The sequence below is a fragment of the Mustelus asterias genome, chromosome 19 (genome assembly GCF_964213995.1).
Source record: "Mustelus asterias chromosome 19, sMusAst1.hap1.1, whole genome shotgun sequence".
Lineage (NCBI taxonomy): Eukaryota > Metazoa > Chordata > Chondrichthyes > Carcharhiniformes > Triakidae > Mustelus > Mustelus asterias.
The window spans coordinates 81,808,798-81,832,716 of NC_135819.1; the positions used below are offsets into that span (position 1 = coordinate 81,808,798).

At 43.9% G+C, this 23,919-nt stretch overlaps 1 protein-coding gene across 1 annotated transcript in view; it reads left to right on the top strand.

Moving 5' to 3' along the window:
• elapor2b (endosome-lysosome associated apoptosis and autophagy regulator family member 2b) overlaps window positions 1–23,919 on the top strand; it is a 128,164-nt gene that overhangs the window by 60,326 nt on the left and 43,919 nt on the right. The window contains exons 3-7 of the mRNA XM_078235986.1: window positions 9,331–9,520; window positions 11,257–11,404; window positions 15,573–15,659; window positions 18,729–18,834; window positions 20,684–20,836. Coding sequence (XP_078092112.1) covers window positions 9,331–9,520; window positions 11,257–11,404; window positions 15,573–15,659; window positions 18,729–18,834; window positions 20,684–20,836 — 684 coding nt within the window. The remainder of the gene's footprint in view (window positions 1–9,330; window positions 9,521–11,256; window positions 11,405–15,572; window positions 15,660–18,728; window positions 18,835–20,683; window positions 20,837–23,919) is intronic.

Below are 23,919 nucleotides of genomic sequence, written 5' to 3' on the forward strand. Positions count from 1 at the left end.
AAACACAACCGAAGGTCACAAAACACTTCTTATCATACACAAATAAATGCAAAATACCACAGATGCTGGAAATCTGAAATAAAAACAGAAAAAGCTGGAAAACCTCAGCGGTCTGGCAGCATCTGTGGAGAGAGAAACAATTAATAGTTTGAGTCCCTCAGAATGCTCTGAAGAAGAGGCAAAATATTCACTCTGTTTCTCTTTCCACATGTGCTAGAGGTTTACCAGCATCTAGAACCGAGTGAGGGAACCATGGTTCACGAAAGAGGTGGAATGTCTTGTGAAAAGGAAGAGGGAAGCTTATGTAGGGATGAGGAAATAAGATTCAGATGGCTCGATTGAGGGTTACAAGTTAGCAAGGAATGAGCTGAAAAAGGGGCTTAGGAGAGCTAGGAGGGGACACGAGAAGTCCTTGGTCGGTCAGATCAAGGAAAACCCCAAGGCTTTTTACTCTTATGTGAGGAATAAAAGAATGACCAGGGTGAGGTTAGGGCCGGTCAAGGACAGTGGTGGGAACTTGTGTATGGAATCAGTAGAGATAGGCGAGGTGATGAATGAATACTTTTCTTCAGTGTTCACCAAGGAGAGGAGCCATGTTTTTGAGGAAGAGAAGGTGTTACAGGCTAATAGGCTGGAGGAAATAGATGTTTGGAGGGAGGATGTCCTGGCAGTTTTGAATAAACTGAAGGTCGATAAGTCCCCTGGGCCTGATGAAATGTATCCTAGGATTCTTTGGGAGGCAAGGGATGAGATTGCAGAGCCTTTGGCTTTGATCTTTGGGTCCTCGCTGTCCACGGGGATGGTGCCAGAAGACTGGAGAATGGCGAATGTTGTTCCTCTGTTTAAGAAAGGGAATAGAAATGACCCTGGTAATTATAGACCGGTTAGTCTTACTTCGGTGGTTGGTAAATTGATGGAAAAGGTCCTTAGAGATGGGATTTACGACCATTTAGAAAGATGCGGATTAATCCGGGATAGTCAGCACGGATTCGTGAAGGGCAAGTCGTGCCTCACAAATTTGATAGAATTTTTTGAGGAGGTAACTAAGTGTGTTGATGAAGGTAGGGCAGTTGATGTCATATACATGGATTTTAGTAAGGCGTTTGATAAGGTCCCCCATGGTCGGCTTATGATGAAAGTGAGGAGGGGTGGGATAGAGGGAAAGTTGGCCGATTGGATAGGTAACTGGCTGTCTGATCGAAGACAGAGGGTGGTGGTGGATGGAAAATTTTCGGATTGGAGGCAGGTTGCTAGCGGAGTGCCGCAGGGATCAGTGCTTGGTCCTCTGCTCTTTGTGATTTTTATTAATGACTGAGAGGAGGGGGCTGAAGGGTGGATCAGTAAATTTGCTGATGACACCAAGATTGGTGGAGTAGTGGATGAGGTGGAGGGCTGTTGTAGGCTGCAAAGAGACATAGATGGGATGCAAAGCTGGGCTGAAAAATGGCAAATGGAGTTTAACTCTGATAAATGTGAGGTGATTCATTTTGGTAGGACTAATTTAAATGTGGATTACAGGGTCAAAGGTAGGGTTCTGAAGACTGTGGAGGAACAGAGAGATCTTGGGGTCCACCTCCACAGATCTCTAAAGGTTGCCACTCAAGTGGATAGAGCTGTGAAGAAGGCCTATAGTGTGTTAGCTTTTATTAACAGGGGGTTGGAGTTTAAGAGCCATGGGGTTATGCTGCAACTGTACAGGACCTTGGTGAGACCACATTTGGAATATTGTGTGCAGTTCTGGTCACCTCACTATAAGAAGGATGTGGAAGCGCTGGAAAGAGTGCAGAGGAGATTTACCAGGATGCTGCCTGGTTTGGGGGGTAGGTCATATGCGGAAAGGTTGAGGGAGCTAGGGCTGTTCTCTCTGGAGCGGAGGAGGCTGAGGGGAGACTTAATAGAGGTTTATAAAATGATGAAGGGGATAGATAGAGTGAACGTTCAAAGACTATTTCCTCGGGTGGATGGAGCTATTACAAGGGGGCATAACTATAGGGTTTGTGGTGGGAGATACAGGAAGGATATCAGAGGTAGGTTCTTTACGCAGAGAGTGGTTGGGGTGTGGAATGGACTGCCTGCAGTGATAGTGGAGTCAGACACTTTAGGAACATTTAAGCGGTTATTGGATAGGCACATGGAGCACACCAGGATGATAGGGAGTGGGATAGCTTGATCTTGGTTTCAGATAAAGCTCGGCACAACATCGTGGGCCGAAGGGCCTGTTCTGTGCTGTACTGTTCTATGTTCTATGTTAGAACAAAGAATAAAGAAAATTACCGCACAGGAACAGGTCCTTCGGCCCTCCAAGCCTGCACTGACCATGTTGCCCGACTTAACTAAAACCCCCTACCCTTCCGGGGACCATATCCCTCTATCCCCATCTTATTCATGTATTTGTCAAGACGCCCCTTAAAAGTCACTATCGTATCCGCTTCCACTACCTCCCCCGGCAGTGAGTTCCAGGCACCCACCACCCTCTGTGTAAAAAAACAATCTATTTCAATTTATTTTAATTCTCACTTCAGTTATCTTTAAGTTATTTTCCGATCTCCCCACTGCTTGCCTACTTGAGTTTTATTTTCTAAGAGGTATTTCTTCTGGGACTTTAATGAGCTTTTGTCCAAATTCAGCCACTGTGGTTTTTGGTTTTCTAATTTGCTTCTTTTATATCGGTATTTAATTCCTTTAAAATTCCCATAAATAACCTGAAACATTTCTGTTCCCCATCCAGCTCAGAATAAATCTGTGTTTGCTAATAGTGTGGAGCAAAGTACCTGGTGAATCAGAAACCTGACTCACACAATGCCGAGAACTCCTTTTACATTTTTTTGATCCATTCATTGGATGTGGGCGTCACTGGCTGGGCCAGCATTTGTTGCCCATCCCTGATTTTCCTTGAACGGCTTAGGGCAATTCTGAGCATAGTTAAGAGTCAACCACATTACTGTGGATCTGGAGTCACATGTCGGCCAGACTAGGTAAGGAGGCAGATTTCCTTCCCGTAAGGACATTAGTGAACCTGAAGGGTTTTTAATGACAATTGACAATGGTTTCATAGCCCTATCATGCAGAAAGAGGCTATTCGGCCCATTGAGTACGCACCGACTGCCCATCCCTGCAACCCGAGCATTTATTGTGACTAACTCACCTAACCTACCCATCTTTGGGCACAAATGGGCAATTTAGTATGGCCAATCCACCTACCCTGTACATCTTTGGACTATGGGAGGAAGCCAGAGCACCCGGAGAAAACCCACACAGACACTGGGAGAATGTGGAAACTCCATATATAGACAGTCACCCAAGGCCAGAATTGAACCCAGGTCCCTGGCGCTGTGAGGGACCCATGCCAACATGTCATGGTCATTATTAAACTTTCAATTCCAGTTTTTATTGAAATTACCCTGGGAGTCTGGATTGCTAGTCCAGTGAAAATACCACGTGTCACTGCCTCACTGCATTATAGTGTTGGCAGTCAACTGGCTGTGAATCTGTTTCCGTTACTCACGGACCATTTTCACATCACTTCAAAATTTAGAAAGATTCTGATGAACTAAGAGGAAGGAACAGTTTCCACTGGCAGGGGAGGGTTGGTAACTAGAAAGTGGTGGGCAAAAGAACCATGAGTGAGATATGGATTGTTTTTAATGCAATGAGTTGTTGGGATTTGGAACGTGCTGCCTGAAAAGAAGCATACTCAGTCATAACTGTAAAAATAATTCTGTTGTTGATAAACCATTTGCAGGGCTATGGGACAGAAGGAGGGGGATGGGACTAATTGGGTAGCCAGCATTGATGGGCCAAATGGCCTCATTCCATGCAGTAAGATTCTATGATTGTGTGTCGTCCATAATGATGAAAATTGCATGGGGTGTACTGAAGAAAGCCGGCATAACAGGTTAAACTACATATTCTCATTTTCATTCCACTGTCAAATGTACTTCAGAATGAAATCGTTATTGGATTGATTATCATGAAAATATGACCATGTAGATAGTATTCTAAATATAATATATAATACTCTCTCTCACTCTCTCACACACATGGGTGGTTCAGGATATCAGAGTTTCTGAAATGCCATTGGCTATTTGTGTTGGAGTTTGCTTGTTGTCCTCTATTTAAATAATGAATCATTGCTGGAAGTCAGTAAATGTATTTGGCTTATTGTCTAATTCAAGATAATGGTTCATTCCAGTTCAGAGATTGTTGATCAACCTGCTCTGTTCCAGAAATCAGTGCACGACTCGAGATTAAAAAGTGACATTTCACACACAGGCTGCAAACGCCAAGATGAGAGCTGTGCAAAAACCAGAAAATGCTCAGATCTGGCAACAGCTGTGGAGAGAGAAAGCGAGTTAACATGAGTGTCGGACAAAGGGTCGCTGGTCTGAAACGTTATCTCTGTTTCTCTCCCACAGCTGCTGCCAGACCTGCCGAGTATTTCCAGCATTTTCTGTTTTTTGTTTCAGATTTCCCGCACCTGCAGCACTTTACTGGAAACAGGAAGCTGATATCGCAGACTATTATTGACAGTCTGTTGGTTTGAACAGGAATGGACGGGTGGGGGGGGGGTGGAATTTTCCAGCCCTTCCTGCCAGTGCAATCTTCCGTTCCTGCCGAAGATGACCCCCCCCCCCCGTTCCTTCCCACTATGGCAGGATTCCCGATTGGTGGGATGGGCAAGCCATACAAACCGCCATAGACCTTGGCGGAACTGGAAGATCTCACCAGAGGCACAATGATGAGTGGGGAAACATGCCATGGGGGGGGGAGGGGTGACTAGAAAGTCTTGATCACCCCTCCCTCTTTTGGAACAGTTCAGGGCAGATGTAACAAGTATATTTGGGCAAGATATCAAGATAATCTGTATTTCCTTTCATGTTGAATGGATTGAGTAAGGCAGGAGGAAGAATTTTGCAGTCATAAACATTGATGATTCTGTTCGCTCTGAAGAGAGAGTGCAAAGGAGGTTTACAGGATTGTTGCCATGGCGAGAAAAATGTAGCTATGAGGAGAAATTTAATAGGTTGGGGTTATTTTCCTTGGAACAAAGAAGGCTGAGGGGTGATAGAGGTGTACAAAATTATGAGAGGATGAGATAGAGTGGACAAATTGTTTTCCTTGGAGGAGAATTCTAGAACCAGGGAGCATAGATTCAAGAAAAGTGGCGGTAGGTGTAGAGCGGACATGAAGAAGAACTTTTTTTATGCAGAGGGTGGTGGGTGTCTGGAATTCGCTGCCCGAGTTGGTGGTGGAGGCAGAAACCCTAAACTATTTTAAGAAGTACCTGGATCTGCACCTTAAGTGCTGTAAGCTACAGGGCTATGGGCCGGGTGCAGGAAGGTGGGATTAGAAAGGGCACCTGGGTGTCTCTGGGCTGCGTGGACGAGTTGGGCTGACTTACCTCCTCCTGTGCTGTAACTTCTCTATGGTTGTAAGAGCATATTTTGCTTTCATCTGTAGAAATAATATTCACCCAAATATTAAAAATAATTTAATAGCTTACAGGAATAGGGGGAGCTAGATGTAACTGAAATGTAATAATCAGTTTAAATCTCTTGTTAATCTGCTCCTGTCTGGACTAAATGAACTTTAATGTCAGAATGATTTATTACCAAAGGGAATGATGGATATTGAAATTCTCGTCGTTGAACCAGCTATGAAACTGAGCACAGGAAGTGAGGAGTCGATCTTGAATGAGCCAACAGTTTTTCAAAGCTGATGTCAGCTTCTCATGAAATGAAATAAAAATAGAAATTGTTGGAAGCTCTCAACAGGTTTGGGAGCATCTGTCAAGAGGGCAGAGTTAGCACTTCAGGTTGATGAAATATTGTAAGTTTTCTCTCGCCACAGATGCTGAGTATTTTCTGTTTCGATTCCTGAATTTTAACCCTTTTGTGTGTTCGCTTGTTGCTGACCAAGCCCAAAACCTCTGGGTATTTACCTTGCAGTGACCCATTGAACTCCCTGCAATTGTTTCTCATCAACTACTCAAAGTGAACAGGCTGAGAAGTACTTTCCTCAGCGGAGGATCGGGACATGTGACCTTTAGAATGCATCTTTTAAATTTGGAAGGAGTTTCCAATCAAGCAAAATAAAACAGGGAAGTTCTCTCTGGTGTCCTGGTCTATATTTGTTGCTCATTCAACACCTCAGAAGGATTGTCAGATCATTATCAGATTGCTGATTGTGGGAGCTTGCTGTGCACATATTGGCTGCTGCGTTTTCTACATTACAACAGTGACTATGCTTAGAAAGTACTTCAGTGTTTGCAAAGCATTTTGGGACATTCTGTGGCCATGAAAGTTACAATATAAATGCAAGTATTTTTCTTTTCACAAATTCTTGTATTAGAATTTAATAGCTCATGGCGTCCATCCCCATTACCTCGCTACTCTGGGAACAATGCATCAAAACAGCAAGGGTTTCTGGTACTGTCAAGGCAGCAGCTAAACCTTTCATAATTATGGAGATTAGGAGTTTGTTTTTTTCATGGTGTTCTAGCACAATAAATGGTTAAGAGATCCTTAAAATGGGAAATCTGGCACCATCTCTTTTATTTTGAGTCCTCGGAAAATGCATGAATTCTCACTTTATGGGTGATTAGGGTATCAATCGCAGTCATAAAGGAGACCTAATTGGGGTTGAAGGTTGATAAATCCTCTGGACCAGATGAGCTACAGCCCAGAGTGTTGGAGGAGTGGCTGCAACAATAACGTATGCATTGGTGGTTATCTTTCACAATTCTATAGATTCTGGAACGATTCCTGCAGACTGGGACGTAGAATATGTAACCCCACTATTTAAGAAGGGAGCAAGAGAGTAAATGGAAAAATACAGACCTGTTAGTTTGATGCCTATGTGGGAATGTTAGAATCTATTACACAGAATGTCAGAACTGGACATTCATAAAAGAATGACAAATAATGATATGGTTGCTCAGAGACAACATGGATTTATAAGAGGGAAATCATGTTTGACCAATCTTTTGGAGTTGTTTGAGGATGTTACCTGGAGCATAGATGAAGGAGAACCAGTGGGTGTGGTGTATTTGGATTTTCAGAAGGATTTTGATAAGGTCTCGCACACGAGGTTAGTGTGCAAAATTAAAGCACACACAATTGAGAATAATATGCTGCCATTGATTGAGAACTGGTTAACAGACAGAAAATGGAGAGTGGAAATAAATGGATCATTCTCAGGATGGCAGGCTGTTACCAGCGGAGTATCACAAGGGTCAGTATTGGGGCCACGGCTCATCACAACCGATGTCGGGACTAAATGTAATGGGCGGGATTTTCCAGCTGTACATGCCCCAGGACCGGAAATCTCTGCCCGAGGTCGATGGACCTTTGCATGGTCCACCGAATTTTCTGTCCTGCCTGCTACGATTCCCGTGGTCAGTAGGATGGGAAAATTCCGCCCAATATTTCCAAATTTTGCTGATTGGAAAAAAAATCTACATGGGAATGTGAGTTGTGAGGATGATGGAGGTTTCGAGGGGGGGTGGGGTTTGGGACAGGCTAGGTGAGGGGTAAGAACATGACAGATGGAATATAATGCAAATAAGTGTGAAGTTATCCACTTTGGTAGAAAAAAACAGAAGGCTGAGTGTCTCTTAAATGGTGAGAGGTTGGGAAGTTGTGATACAAACTTAGGCGCGGGAGTAGGCTACGCGGCCCCTCAATCCTTCTCCGCCATTCAATAAGATCATGGCTGATCTGATTGTAATCTCCATCCCACATTCCTGCCTACCTCTGATAATCTTACACCCCCTCGTTAATCAAGAATCCAGCTAGTCTTAAAAATATTCAAAGACTATACTTCTGCTATAATTTGAGGAAGAAATTCCCAAAAACTCCCTGCAGCACACCACTCATTATGTCCTGCCAACAAGACTCATTTATGCCAACTCTTTGTTTTCCTGTTAGCTAGTCAATCTCTATCTAAGCTGACATGTTACCACCTAAAACATGAGCTTTTCTATTTTCTGCAATAACCTTTCATGTGGCACTTTATCAAATGCCTTCTGGAAATTTAATCCACTTTAATAAATAGATTAAACATGAATTCTCTTTCACAAAACCAAGCTGACTCTGTCTGACTGCCTTGATTTTTTTTCTAAGTGTCCTGCTTTAACATCTTTAATAATAGCTTCTAACATTTTCCTTATGTTTCCTGCTTTCTGTCTCCCTCCCTTTTTGAATAAAAGAGTTACATTTGCTGTTTTCCAATCTAATGGCATCTTTTCTGAATCCTGGGAGTTTTGGATAATTAAAATCTTTGTATCAACTATCTCACTAGCCAATTTCTTTTCAGACCTTCGAATAAAGTCCATTTGGACCCGGGGATTTATCAGCCCCCAGACCCAGCAATTTGCTCTTTACCATTTCCCTGGTGATTGTAATTTTCCTGAGTTCCTCCCTTCCCTCCATTTCCTGATTTACCGCTCTGTCTGGAATGTTACATGCAAACTCTAGTGAAGACCATGCAAAATACTTGTCATCCCTACTTTCCATGATCAATTCCTCAGATGCCTTTCCTGTAGGATCAATGCTCACTTTGTTAACTTTTCTTATTTAAATATCTATAGAAACTCTTACTATCCTGGGTATCCTTGTTCATGAGTCACTAAAGGTGGTGTGCAGATGCAGCAAGCAATGGTGAAGGCAAATGGCCTGATGTCCTTCATCATAACGGGATTTGAGTACAGGAATAAAGATATCTTGCTACAATTGTACAAAACCTCACTGAGATCGCACCTGGTGTATTGTGTACAGTTTTTATCTCTGAATCTAAGGAAGGATATACTTGCCATAGATGGAATGCAATGGAGGTTCATCAGAACAACCTCTGGGCCGGTGGTGTCATGCTATGAAGATATAAAAGAACACATATATATCAGCCTGGCTACTTTAAGAAATTATTTAAAAAAATATAATGGACAAAGGCTTTACACCGACTGGAACCATGATTGGCTATGACTCGCACAAAAGGAATTTCGAGGCTTCAGAAAACCACAGCAACCTCACTATCTCTAAAGAGGCACTAATGACCCCTCTTCCCACAGAAATCAAACTCCAAGGAAATGCATAAAGCTCCTTAACATTTCTGAATTCAAGGCCTGGCCAATGGAAACAATCCATCTACAGGGACCCTGAAACCTCTGGTAAACAGACCAATGGAAGGAACATTAACCATCTCAAGAATCCAGGCCAGGAATTTACATCAGCTTCAATAATCTCAGGAGCGAACCAGCTTTTAAACTTGTTGAATAGAAATTGAAACGGTGTGACTTTGCATTTGAATCTTTTTGTTTTGTTTGTTTTCTAGCTTTTTCGTGTGGATCTGGGGAGTTTTTGGAATTATCAAACCAGACCTGCAATAAATGTGCAGCAGGCTTTTACTCGTTGGGCAGTGGCATTAGATTTGACGAGTTTGATACTTTGCCACCTGGATTTTCTACTGTGGCCACCTTTGAAGAGGGTGTAGAGAGCGGCACGAGCAGCAGTAACTGTAACTCGTAAGTAAAACAAATTGCTGTTCTGCCCCAGCTGTGTTGGGGGCTTGTACAAGTTCTTTTTTCTTCATATGTATTTTATTATTCACTAATTAGCCAGCATTTGGCTGAGATTTGTGCAGAAGATGATTAACGTTCCTGTGCAAGCTAACTTGCTTTTCCGTCATGCTCATCAATATTAATTTACAGAGGCTTCTTACCAAATGTATTTTCACTGGTAAAATTGAGAACAGACAATATTTGTGGTTGATCTGATTATCATTGTGTTTTGAGTAAACATTTCATAGAATCTCTACAGTGCAAAAGGAGGCCATTCAGCCCATCAAGTCTGCACCGACTCTAACAGGGCTTCTTCCCCAGGCCCTATCCCCGTAACCTCACGTATTTATCCTACTAATTCCCCCTAATCTGTACATCTTGGGACACTAAGGGGCAATTTAGCATGGCCAATCCACCTAACCAGCACGTCATTCGGACTGTGGGAGGAAACCCACGCAGACACAGGGAGAATGTGCAAACTCCACACAGACAGTGACCCAAGGCAGGAATTGAACCCAGGTCCCTGACACTGTGAGACAGCAGTGCTACCTACTGTGTCACCGAGCTGCATATTGAAGCTGATGACAAGGACCTGCTGTGGGCAGTGCAGAAAACCTGGCGACCCAGCAAAATATCCATTGATTTTTGTCGGGAATATCTAACATTTGGGTGGAATTTTGACTGCTGTGGTGAACAGCACAAGGCAGGATATTCCTGACTTGCTGTACTGGCCTTGGAAATAAGTGCCCTGAAATCTGCGATTTTCATTCTGGGAGGTAGGTGCAGGATGGAGTTGAGCTCATTAGAAGGAGGCGGTAGGTGGGCACCGGGACCGGTAAGTGCTGAATTTGTCCCGGTTGTTTTTTTAGCGGTTGTTAGGCCCTCGATCCCTCATCTCTCACACCCCATCATCCTCCAGCCATCCCATTTTGGCCCCTCGCACCTTCCATGGTAACTCGATGCCAAATCATGCTGCTCCACACACCCCAAATGGCCACTTGTGCCCTCCATGCCATCTCCATAGCTACTTACCCAGTAATGGGCAGATCTTGGGAGCCATGTGGAGATGAGAAAAGATAAACTAACAATCTAATGAGAGATCAGTGCTGCTAGTTTTATTATATTGTTAGATTGGCTATTACTGAGTTTGAAGATCAAATGTGCTGGATCATGAATGCTCCATTGACATCTAACCAATATTTACAATTTCCTACTGCAGATAAGCCGTGAGGAGTGAGCGTCCACTCCCTCCAAAAAGTAATGTGTTCCATTAAACTAAAATGTGTATTCTGTTTCTTGAGAAGGAACTCTTCAAATGCAGACATTAAAAATATAACAAAACTTACTCCAACTTTAAAATCAAAGAAAGAGTTTACTAAAAAAACTTCATTACTTTAAACTTGGGGCCTCGTCCTGGGCCACTCCAAGCTCCCCACAATTCCCAACAGGTTCTTATTTATACTGAGTCAGCTGGTCAGCTGACCATCACATTATTCTGTAATTGGTTCCATGGTTTACTGGGTCAGCTGACCCTTGCACCTTGTTACCATTGGTCACATTACATCTGATACAAAGTTACATTCTCACATATTGAACTCATTGTCTCAATGAAACATTCTGATAAAAGGACCCGAGTTGTGTGTCTTCCGTCTTTTATCATTTGGAGTCATTTTTCTTGTCATGAAATGTTACTTTTGCAGGTCTTCTTGGATTCCACAAGGGAGTTACATTGCCTCTAACAGAGATGACTGCACAGTTTCCCTTATCTATTCAGTCCACTTGAAGAAATCAGGAAGCATTACGTTTGATTATCAGTATCTGGATAACAATATCTTTTTCGAGTTTTTTGTAAGTCTGGCTCCATGGAATACATTATTTTTTAACGTATTGCTTAAACTGTGAAAAGTAAATTTTAATGTAGACCCCACATGATGTGTTGGGTAAAGTTGAATTTAGATAGCGCCATTGATGTCTACAGGATGTTCCAAAGCGCTTCACTGCATGAAGTGGGTGAATTTGAAGGATAATTTAAAAAAAGCAACAGCTCATTCTCTCAAATCGAGACCACATAAATAACAATGAGATGAGATAGGGAGCAGATCAGAAACCCCTAGGTATATTGAGAAGCCAGACTAGACTCCAACAAATTTCTACTTTGGCATTAGTGTGAGGATAAGATGTTTGAATTCAGGTGTGATTCGACTGACAAACTGGGAAGCTTTTATCAGAACAAATTTTATTTAACAGCACAGTTTAAGACCATAAGACCATAAGACATAGGAGCGGAAGTAAGGCCATTCGGCCCATCGAGTCCACTCCACCATTCAATCATGGTTGATTTCAACTCCATTTACCCGCTCTCTCCCCATAGCCCTTAATTCCTCGAGAAATCAAGAATTTATCAATTTCTGTCTTGAAGACGCTCAACGTCTCGGCCTCCACAGCCCTCTGTGGCAATGAATTCCACAGACCCACCACTCTCTGGCTGAAGAAATTTCTCCTCATCTCTGTTCTAAAGTGACTCCCTTTTATTCTAAGGCTGTGCCCCCGCGTCCTAGTCTCCCCTGTTAATGGAAACAACTTCCCTACGTCGATCCTATCTAAGCCGTTCATTATCTTGTAAGTTTCTATCAGATCTCCCCTCAACCTCCTAAACTCCAATGAATATAATCCCACGATCCTCAGACGTTCATCGTATGTCAGGCCTACCATTCCTGGGATCATCCGTGTGAATCTCCGCTGGACCCGCTCCAGTGCCAGTATGTCCTTCCTGAGGTGTGGGGCCCAAAATTGCTCACAGTACTCCAAATGGGGCCTAACCAGTGCTTTATAAAGCCTCAGAAGTACATCCCTGCTTTTGTATTCCAAGCCTCTTGAGATAAATGACAACATTACATTTGCTTTCTTAATTACGGACTCAACCTGCAAGTTTACCTTTAGAGAATCCTGGACTAGGACTCCCAAGTCCCTTTGCACTTTAGCATTATGAATTTTGTCACCGTTTAGAAAATAGTCCATGCCTCTATTCTTTTTTCCAAAGTGTACGACCTCGCACTTGCCCACGTTGAATTTCATCAGCCACTTCTTGGACCACTCTCCTAAACTGTCTAAATCTTTCTGCAGCCTCCCCACCTCCTCAATACTACCTGCCCCTCCACCTATCTTTGTATCATCGGCAAACTATAACAGACGAATTAGTTTAACCTTTATTAATTCAACAATACTTAAACTTGACAAGATACAAGTCTTAGCTGCTAACCTATCACTATGAGTTTCAATTCAAGCAATATTCCTCTTATAGACTTAAACCCCCCTTTAAAATTAGTTATCCAAACACATGCATACTTTCTGTGACTTAGGTTACCAGCCAGAAGCTCTCAGAAAGGTCTTTTTAGAGAGAGTGAGAGAAAGCCACTGCTTTCTCCTGGCAGTAAGAGTTCAACAACATCAGATTAAAGTCCAACAGGTTTATTTGGTAGCAAATACCATTAGCTTTCGGAACGCTGCTCCTTCATCAGATGGAGTTTCTTTGGCTGGAATTTTACCGCCCTGCCCACCACGGGAATTGGAGCGGGCAAGGGACAGGACATTGAAATGTTTGTTGACCTTGGGCAGGATTTTATGGTTTTGGGACAAGCAAGGCCATAAAATCCCACCCCTTGTAATTTCAAAATGAAACTGAAACCTTTTCTTTTCTTGCCAGCTTAGCTCCTCCCATTAATCACATGACTCTGTCTCTGTCAATCAACCTAATCAGAACTCTACTCTGGGAACCTAAGTAAACCTGTGCCAGGGGGCAGGGCCAACCTGTGCCAGGGGGCAGGGCCAACCTGTGCCAGGGGGCAGGGCCAACCTGGGCATGTCCCTCTCTCCCTGGGGGCTATACTTACCTTTGCGTCCCTGGGATACCCTGCAACTGATTCACGTCTTTATAAACTTGTTATAAACCTTGCTGACATGACATCACAGCAGCGAGGTATGAATATTTAGTGAGGGACGAATCATGTTTGGTGGGGGGGTTCACTAATTATATTCTAATGAGTTTCACGCCCTTTCTCGCCGGAACTTCATTACATCACTGACGAGGGTTGTGGAAAATTGGGAAACGAGACTTTGCCAGCGAGAAACACGTTTCCCGATTCTTGGTAGATTTTGAGCCCATGTTGCTGTTTGCATTGAACACGAACATGGGAGCAAAATCGCTCTTTTTTTTTGTGGATTGGCAGAATTATTCCTGTAAAATTCTCATGGGTTAGGCACATGCATGGGAGATATTTGTTAAAGAGTTCTGCTTTTGGAAGAAGGTTCAGCTTCAATCATTGAAGTCCTGAATGCCTGAGGCCTGTTCAGCTTTGCACACTTTGACCAATCCCCACTCTACGTCCTGGTGTCAAAGTCTGTTCATTGCTGGGTGTGGTTCTTGAACCATTTTTGCCTTTGCTCGGGATAATGTCAGCTACATTAGGAGTGGCCGGAATATTAACATGACAGCAAGGTGTATTCAGAATTTTGCCTCTGCCCCTCCTCTCGGGCCAGGAATGAAAGCTCCTCAATCCCCTGGTATTACATTTGATGAGGGATTAAAGAAAATATACGGGTCATAATCGAAAGACAAGAGATGCCTTGCAGAATGGGACAATACCTTTATCCCCCTTGCTCAGGTAAAAAGGAGAAACCCCCCGTTGCAGAGTTTAATACCACTGTAGATGTTGACTATTTCCTGGGCACCAGTGAAGTGACCATTGGTACCTGGGTGATTTTACACAGCCTGGTACTGTCCTTACCCAGTGCTGACGAATATGCAATTCCAGCCTGGAAAACAAGCAGGGACTGCGGTCAATTTCTTTCTCCATCCATCCAGAACATTGAGACCAATTGCCTTGTCTTTACGGACAATCTGACTGAGATCATTTGGCTGGCCACACCCCATGAATCAAACATTCGAAACACTCTGATGAAGGGTCATCCAGACTCGAAACATTGACTTTATTCTCTCTCCACAGATGCTGTCAGACCTACTAGGTTTGCCAGGCTGATTCTGGGGATGGCAGGATTGTTGTGTGAGGAGAGATTGACTAGGTTAGGATTGTTTTCGCTGGAGTTCAGACGAATGAGGGGGGGATCTCATAAGACTTATAAAATTCTAACAGGACTAGACAGGGTAGGTGCAGAAAGGATATTCTCGATGGTGGGGGGAGTCAAGAACCAGGGGTCACAGTCTGAGGATTCAGGGTAGACCATTTAGGACGGAGGTGAGGAGACATTTCTTCAGCCAAGGAGTGGTGAGCCTGTGGAATTCATTACCACAGGAAGTAGTTGATGCCAAAACATTGAATGTATTCAAGAGGCGGCTGGATATAGCACTTGGAGCGAATGGGATCAAAGGTTATGGGGAGAAAGCAGAATCAGGTTATTGAGTTGGATGATCAACCATGATCTAAATAAATAGCGGAGCAGGTTCGAAGGGCCGAATGGTCTCCTCCTGCACCTATCTTCTATGTTTCTATGCTGAGATTTTCCAGCATTTTCTGTTTTTGTTTCCAATTCCAGCATCCACAGTAATTTACTTTAATCAAACATTCGGGATCAGTGACCAATGAAAACAAAGCTCTGTGTAAACTTAGTGAACACAGTAAGAAGTCTCACAACACCAGGTTAAAGTCCAACAGGTTTATTTGGTAGCAAATACCATAAGCTTTCGGAGCGCTGCCCCTTTGTCAGATGGAGTGGAAATGTGCCCTCAAACAGTGCACAGACACAGAAATCAAGTTACAGAATACTGATTAGAATGCGAATCCTACAACCAGCCAGATCTTAAAGGTCCACATCATAAACTTAGTGAGTCAGTCGGGGAACTCAAATTCTGACAGAGTTATGAATGTTGACAAAATATGTCAATGAATTTGGGAGCGTGTGAGAGCACCATGTCTGAAACATTGCTGTTTCTGGTGTGATGAACAGCAGCGTGTAATTGTTATTTTCCAATGGTTCTTTATTATAAATCCTTTATCCCCAGGTGCAAAACGATCAATGTCAGGACACAGAAGCAGCAGATCAAAAATGGATGCGTCTCACAGAAAGCGATGAATGGAAAGGACATTCGGTAAGCGGCACATCACAACCTGACCGTTCGAAACACGATTATTGCAAAACCGTATTCATTTTAAAAAATGTGTCTGAAAGATACGGTAAAAGAATTGTGCTCGGACGAGGTTAACAGGAGTGAACTGACTTTGTCCATTCCTGAGTTGGTTAGAATCATAGAGTCCTACAGTGTAGAAGGAGGCCATTCGGCCCATCGAGCCTACACCAACAACAATCCCAACTCGGTCCTATCCCCATAACCCCATGTATTCACTCTGCTAATCCCCCTGACACTAAGGGGCAATTTAGCATGGCCAATCAAACTAACCCGCACATCTTTGGAGTGTGGGAGGAAACCGGAGCACCCGGAGGAAACACACGCAGACACGGGGAGAACACACAGACAGTGACCCAAGCCGGGAATCGAACTCGGGTCCCTGGCACTGAGAGGCAGCAGTGCTAACCACTGTGCCGCCCATGCAGATTATTATCAATGATAGTTAACACTGTTCTGCTTCCAACAGAAGAGGCAAGATAATCGTTTTCTGGGTTTGCAAATTAAAATGGATAATTGAGCAGTGTAAATGATGAAGCTTTAGTTATTGGAAAAGCAGTTGTGGAGAGAGAGACATTGGTCGAAATTCTCCGGCCGTTCGTGCTGGCACGATTCTCTGGTCCTGCGGCTGTTGTGGGTTTCCCAGCGTTGTGGGGGGAGGGCGGCGAAGGGGAGGGTGGGGGCCTGAATTGGTCATTGACAGCAGAGGGACCAGAGAATCCCTCTGCAATGATTGGCACGCTGCCTCCCGCCAACGAGAAAAGTGCTGAGGGGAGGCTGGAGACTCTCACCCTCTAATATTGATCCTAAACAAATGTAAGGAATGCAAAATACTAAAATGGTTAAGGGACATTCTTGAAATGTTAGGATTGAAGGTATTTGGTAACCATATAAAATTATATTGAAATAATAACATTGAAAATGTTGATGCATCAATTCTTTTTTTGCTAGCGCCATTAAGTTGGTGAATCCACTTAAACTATCAGTTTAATTGGAAATTAGCTGCGGTGACTTACTGTAAACTGCTGATAAAGGGAAGGCAATTACTTTGCCAGTGGAATGCAGTCGATTTTTTGGCTCTGAAGAAATGTTGCCGGCAAAGAAAGGCTTTTGAAAGGATTGGATCATCATTCATTAAATAATTGTCCAAAGTTTTGAAAATGCTGATGAATATAATGGGAAGAGGAAGCCCTTCGATAGCCGCGGGTTCATACCTCAGTTTGAGGCAGCACCATTCAACATGAAAATAAATTTCCTGAAACAGACGTCACACCAACAACCAAAAGTAAAACTCAATTGTGGAGCAAACAACAACTCTTTTTTTGGTCCTTTGATTGAGGGAGCCGGTACACTCTTGTAGCCTGTAGACATTCCTAATCAGGAAATGGGACTCTTTAATGGTTCACTATTTAGCTTGGATGACGTCCTAATGTTTAGAGGAGCTAGGCCATGGTCGCCCTGTTCGGAGGTCTGTAAAGAAAAGCAGGGCTTTGTGATGCAGTGAATATTGTCCTTGTCTCTGAGCCAGAAGCTTTGGGTTTGACTCCCATCCCAGGACTTGATGGCCAAGGAAGCGCATCCATAACACGGCCAAACAGGTTGAGTATGAACCTGTAGAATCCTTCCAACAGACGCAGGTGGTAAGAGCAGGAGAGACCCCCGGTCAGCCACCTTGATGGGGAATGGTGCCCCTCAAGCCATAAGCCGCTGATGACAGAATAGTGACCTGCTCCAGGAAAAACCTCACTACGGAAACAGGTGAAAGTCTGCCTTGTGAACACTAGGTGCAGAAAGTGAAACAACAAAGAAAAGGAGGGTTTGTGGATAACATAACGTAGAGAGGAATATGCTGCAATGACTGCACCATACAATACTGCAAACTATTTCACCCAGTCAACTGTAGACAGGGCCAATCATATATTTGTGTCGATAAGGATGTCTAATGAGACATGGAACAAAGGGATGAAGGGGGCACTTTCTGTTCGATATGTTCTTGTATGTGTAGACCTGAGGGTGCCGCTATCTGAGAAATTGTTTGTGTCTGCCCAACTGTTCAGTCCAACTTAAATCTTTGTTGGGCCATCAGGGTTTCCTAAATTCCTTTGGGCTTCTTCCCTTCGCAGGTTGCACCAAGAAAATAAACTACCTCCTTTTTAATCAGGAGAGCTTAATGACATACTCAATGGCATTAAGACGCATTTCGACATCTTGGAGCTTGCATTCATATCATGGAAAACAAATAGAGGGAAGTGATGGCCTAGTGGCATTATCGCTAGACTATTAATCCAGAAACTTAGCTAATGTTCTGGGGACCCGAGTTCGAATCCCGTCACGGCAGATGGTGGAATTTGAATTCAATTTTAAAAATCTGGAATTGGGAATCAACTGAAACCATTGTCGATTGTCGTAAAAACCCACCTGGTTCACTAATGTCCTTTAGGGAAGGAAATCTGCCATCCTTACCTGGTCTGGCCTACATGTGACTCCAGAGCCACAGCAATGTGGTTGACTCTCAACTGCCCTCCAAGGGCAACTAGGGATGGGCAATAAATGCTGGCCTGCCAATGATACCCATGTCCCACGAATGAATACAAAGCTGTAAGGAAAAATGGTTGCCAAGGCAGTGAAGGAGAGATTGGGATGAGTGATCAGAGGTTTAGTAAAGAACTGGGCTTTGAGGAGGTTAATCAAAGAGCCGAGGAGGATGGTTTTACTGAGGGAATTCCAGTCTATGTAACCTAGGCAGCTGAAGAGAAGCCTGTCATAGTGGAGAGTGAGCGAGAAAGAAAGAGAGAATCACCATTCTGTAGGAACTGGAACACCCATCATTTCTTCCAACAGCCGAACAATTGATCCCATTCGCAGACACCTGCCTGCATCCTTCAAATTAGTCCTGTAGTTGAAACTTAAGAGGCATTTAGTTGTGCTTCAAGCATTCTATTGTTGTATAAATTAACCTTTAAAGAAGTACGAGATATAAACTGCGATGATGATGAAAGGATGCTTTGATTTCTTGAACAATTGTCTGTGTAGGTGAATTTAAAGACTGGTACAAATGTCCTTTATTGGAGAACAACTGGAATCCTTTTGGGCAAGAAAATGTCCAAACCAGTTCTCTTAAAAAATATTCATATTGAAGGTAAGATTTACAAGATTTCTGACCGAATGTTTTGTAGTATTTAACAAGCCAAGTTATTCCATTTATAATACATTATTTATATTTGTGGTTTATGTTGCAATATATATTAGGAATCATTATCCAATTTATACCTTTATGTCAGCTGTGAGTTAAGTACAAGTTTCCTTTTTCGCGATTATAAACTCTTGAGAACATTTTATCTAATTTAATTTTTTGTGCAACTTTGATCTGTGACCATCCCCGGCTGGGAAAACATCACAAAGTAAATTTATCTTACAGGTCTTGAAAGTCAAATTGGAAACTAAATAACAGATCCACAACATCTGCCTTTTCTTCTCTGTATTCGGTGACAATGCTTTACTTTCAGGGCTATGGGAGCATTGTGGATAAGGACATAGAACCAGTAGCCCAGAGGCTTCAACTAATGGTCCAGAGACACAAGTTCAAGTTTTAAATCCCATTTATTGAATAAAATCTGTAATATAAAGCTGGTATTTGTAGCGGAGACCATCAAACTACTGGATTGATGTAGAAACCCATCTGGTTCATTAATGTCCTTTAAGGAAGGAAATCTGCTGTCCTTACCTGGTCTGGTCTACATCTGATTCCAGAGCCACAGCAGTGTGGTTGACTCTCAACTGCCCTCTGAAATGGCCGAGTGAGCCATTCGGTTATGTTCAAGGAAGTGACTCATCGCTATCTCCTGAAGGGGAATTAGGATTGGCAGCACGCGCTAGGCTTTGCCAATGATGCCCACATCTGAGGAATAAATTTTTAAAAGTGGGACTGTTTTTTTAAATTCCAAAATCCATCAATTCAACTTGTGAAGATTGCATCATCCTCATAATTGCAGCGAGAAATCTGAAAATTAATTTGTCCCGTCACTTCACTTTTTGTTATTCACTAAGATTCCAGTTTGCATTAACTGCCGGCTTCAGACTTCACAAGTGTTGCAATTGACCATTTTCCTGAAATTCTGCACGGGTTCATGTGATGTTTCATTGTTGAACACGGTTCTGGGTGGGTTTCTTCATCTCTGTCCCACTGCCAGTGAGAACGGAGAATTTGGCATTCCAGCTAAAACTCCATTCCTTTCCCCCGGCACCGGAGAATCTTGGCCACAAACGAAGATGGAGATTTTCGGCGTTCGTCTTTTGGATTTGGCTTTTCAACTCTGACCTACAAAGGAAGCACAGATATTCCGAGCATTAGGACAAGACAGTTTTATACCTGTCGTGCAACTAGTCTTGTTCAAACACACATTTTAAAGTCAGCCTTTTGTACTTGAAGCTTCTCTCACATCCCATATTGCTGCATATATCCAGGGAAAAAGTTCTAGAATCTACTCCTTTCATTCGCTCAGACCCGAGATAGAAATAGTTATTCAAGGATCTTTTAATAACACTTGGCGCTGCGCTGCATGCCCAGCGCAAGCTGATATCTTGCAGCTTCAGAGTTTTTCTGGCACCTTGTTCCAGATGATGAGAGTCAGGTCAAGATCACTGAACCTCGGAAATTAGGTCATTCCACGAATTGTCCTGACTTTAAATATGTTTAGGTCGTTCATTGACAATTCCCCTTTGCTGATGGTCCATAACCTTTTATCAGAAATTTTGAAATGGGGGATGAGAAAGAGAGGAAAGTGAGGGAGAAAGAGAGAGGCTTTTTTTTAATAACAGAACAATAGTTCAGTGTAGCACCTTCCCTCAGGAAAGAATCAATGACATGATGTACAAAACTAACCCAAACTTCATCTAACTTGGTAAAAATCTTAATGGTTAACTTCACACTAATTAGGATGTGTTAAATTAAGGTTTGTGCGATGAACATCTCATGTTATTTTGAACAGGTGTAGCTTATACATCAGAATGTTTCCCGTGTAAACCTGGTACATTTAGTGATACTGCCGGCTCAACAATCTGCAAACCTTGTCCTAGAAATACGTATTCAGTAAGAGGAGCAAGGTCCTGCCAGAAATGTGATGAATCAAAGCAGTTTTCAGGTACGGTCGCTTCACATTTCATTGTTTCAACGACAGAATGAAAATTGATTTTAAAAAAAAACTAATTCCCCACTGTAAAATCCTGGGATTTCTGAAGGTTGACGAATTGATTTAAAAGGAACTATTCTTTCCTGGTTGCCACTTGAAGACTTCTGCTTTTCCCTGGCTCTGAGATGCATTTTGTTCGCAACGACAGGAGTATTGCAAGATACATATTACATGAAGTGTGCAGTAAAATTAATATCATTGCTGTGATGCGCATTCAGCTGTGGACCCAAGTTCCAATATTAAATTCTAGCGAGAAGTTGAAATTCGAGGAGAGTTCAATGCGCAGACAAATTGTGAAACTATTAAGCAGCTGATGAAATTGTTTTCAAGTTTATTTAATGGTGTCACAAGTAGGCTTACATTAACACTTAGAGGTCATAGTCTTAGGATAAGGGTGAGCAAATTTAAAACAGAGTTGAGGAGAAACGACTTCTCTCAAAGGGTTGTGAATCTGTGGAATTCGCTGCCCCAAAGTGCGGTGGATGCTGGAACAGTGAATAGATTTAAGGAGGAGTTAGACAGATTTTTAATTGGTAACAGAATTGGTAACAAGTCTAGAACCATAGAATCCCACAGAAGGGAGACCATTTGGCCCATCAGGTCTGCATTGAACTCCTCCAAAAAAGTCTTGGACCCTGGCGCTGTGAGGCAGCAGTGCTAACCACCATACCAATTCCGGCCTCGGGTGACTGTCTGTGTGGAGTTTGCACGTTCTCCCCGTGTCTGCGTGGGTTTCCTCCAGGGGCTCCAATTTCCTCCCACAGTCTGAAGATGTGCGGATTAGGTGCATTGGCCATGGGAAATGTGTGGGGTTACAGGGACAGGATTGGGGGGGAGGGAGCCTTGGTAAGATGCCCTGTTGGCGAGTCGGTGAAGACTCCATGGGCCGAATGGCCTCTTCTGCACTGTGGGGATTCTATGGTTCTAAAGTAAAATAAGCAAAGTAAAGTTTATTTATTAGTCACAAGTAAGGCTTGCATTAACACTGCAATGAAGTTACTGTGAAGTTCCTCTAGTCGCCTCATTCCGGCGCCTGTTCGGGTCAATGCACCTAATCTATGATTAGGATCAGTACCTACCGGGGATTAAGCAGCAGGCTGGGGGAGTTGAAGATAAAGTTACATAGCGGTCTTTGTAAGGTTATTGGACAAGTCATTTGTCAAAGTTTTGAGTTACTGAGAACCAAAGAACAATGTTTAGTCGATGCTGCCACCCAGTGGCCATAAGCTGCAATTGCAGGCAACATTTTTTATTCTTCCCAACATGTTCAGACTGTATTAAACGATGTGATAGTTACGATACTTGAACATTGGAAAGCTCCAGCACAGCATCTCATCAGCTGCCACAACTGCTATTGCAGATAGACATGGATATTTTTATGATTGGGGAAAATATTACTTGGCCTAAATTTCCTCTGTTAGCACATTTTTAATGGCGCATTAACTTAATTTTTGTTATACACCCTCACTCGCGCAGTAAAACTGATTTTATATTCCCCTACTACGATTAAAAATTGCACGTTTTTAGAAGAATGTGAAGGCAATGCAGCGCAGCGAGGCGGGAGACTCGAGCAGAAGCCCTTTCACGGGTTCCCCACTGGGCGCCATGGACGCTGCGAGTCTTTGGCTGCCAGATTTCCAGTGCTGTCAGCTTCTTGCCAGAAATCGATGCTAAGCTGCCGAGTGTATTCAAATGAGAATTACCATCTCATTAGCAGGCCTGGGACTGAAGGCTCCAGGCCCACTGGCCTCCCCCCCCCCCCCCCCCCCCCCCCACCCGGCGCCCCCCCATGCCCGGCGGGTTCACTCCAGCAGGGTTTACTATAGCTCCCCACTTGTGGGGACTGGTGGCCTGACCCCGCTGGAGTGAAGGGGGGGCCATGGAGGCCTCCCAGGAGGTCAGAGGTAAGAGAAGGGTGCCCCCTGAACATTGACAGCCTGGCAGTGCCAGTCTGGCCCCCTGGGAATGCCCAAAGGGCATCTTGGCATTGTCCACTAGGCATTGGGCAGTACCAAGGGGGCGGGGCCTAATGGGGAGGCCTGGGGGAGGGGACCTTTGGGGGGGGGGGGGGGGGGGAATCGGTATTGATGGGGGTGGGGGAGTCCCGCTGCCACTTTGCACTGGGTGGTGACAGAGGGAGGGAGGGAGGCCAGCGAGCAGGGCTGGACATCGGGGTGGGCGGGGTTGTGGCTAAGTGGGGGGTTGGGACTGGGGGAGGGGAAGATCAGGATTGCCGGGGGGTGGGGGGGGGGGGGGGGGGGTGGGGCTGGGGGGTTGCGGGACTGGCTCGGACGCGTCTGGGGGGGGGCCAGTGATTGAGGAGGGGGGGGGGTCTGTATGCCAGCAATGCACGGTCGCGGGGCTGGCCAGCGATCGGGAGACTGGCAGTACGGGGTTACTGCGCATGCGCTGACCTCGACTCTCACCACATGCACAGTGGCCCGCCCAGCGCTACGCTGCCGGCCCCTCCAGCGGGAATAGGCCCTTCTCACTGATTTTCAATGGGATTCACACTGAGTCACTTTGCAATGCAGAGTGTGGGTGATTCATTTTGAAACTCCCGCTGAAAAAACAGCGGGATTTACTCCAGTTTTTACGCGAATTCGACACTTAGAATTTTTTTGGGAGAACCCAACCCAGTATTTTTAATTTTGATACAGTGATATTTTGGCTTTCACTGCAATGAAATTATTTTATTTTCTGAAATTTAAAATTAAAGGATACAGTGCTTCCCACTTCTTGATTTGCTGTGAGAATGCTCCAGTGTGATTGGCTGCTTACCAGCTGACTGACATCACTGCTGCCATGTGTCTGGTGATCCCCTTGAATCTGCGCCAGATTTAAATTACTGTCAGGAAGATTGATGGAGTGGAAAGGGTCGAGAGCTTCAAGTTTCTCGGTGTCCAGATCACCAACAACCTGTCCTGGTCCCCCCCGTGCCGACACTATAGTTAAGAAAGCCCATCAACGCCTTTACTTTCTCAGAAGACGAAGGAAATTTGGCATGTCAGCTACGACTCTCACCAACGTTTACA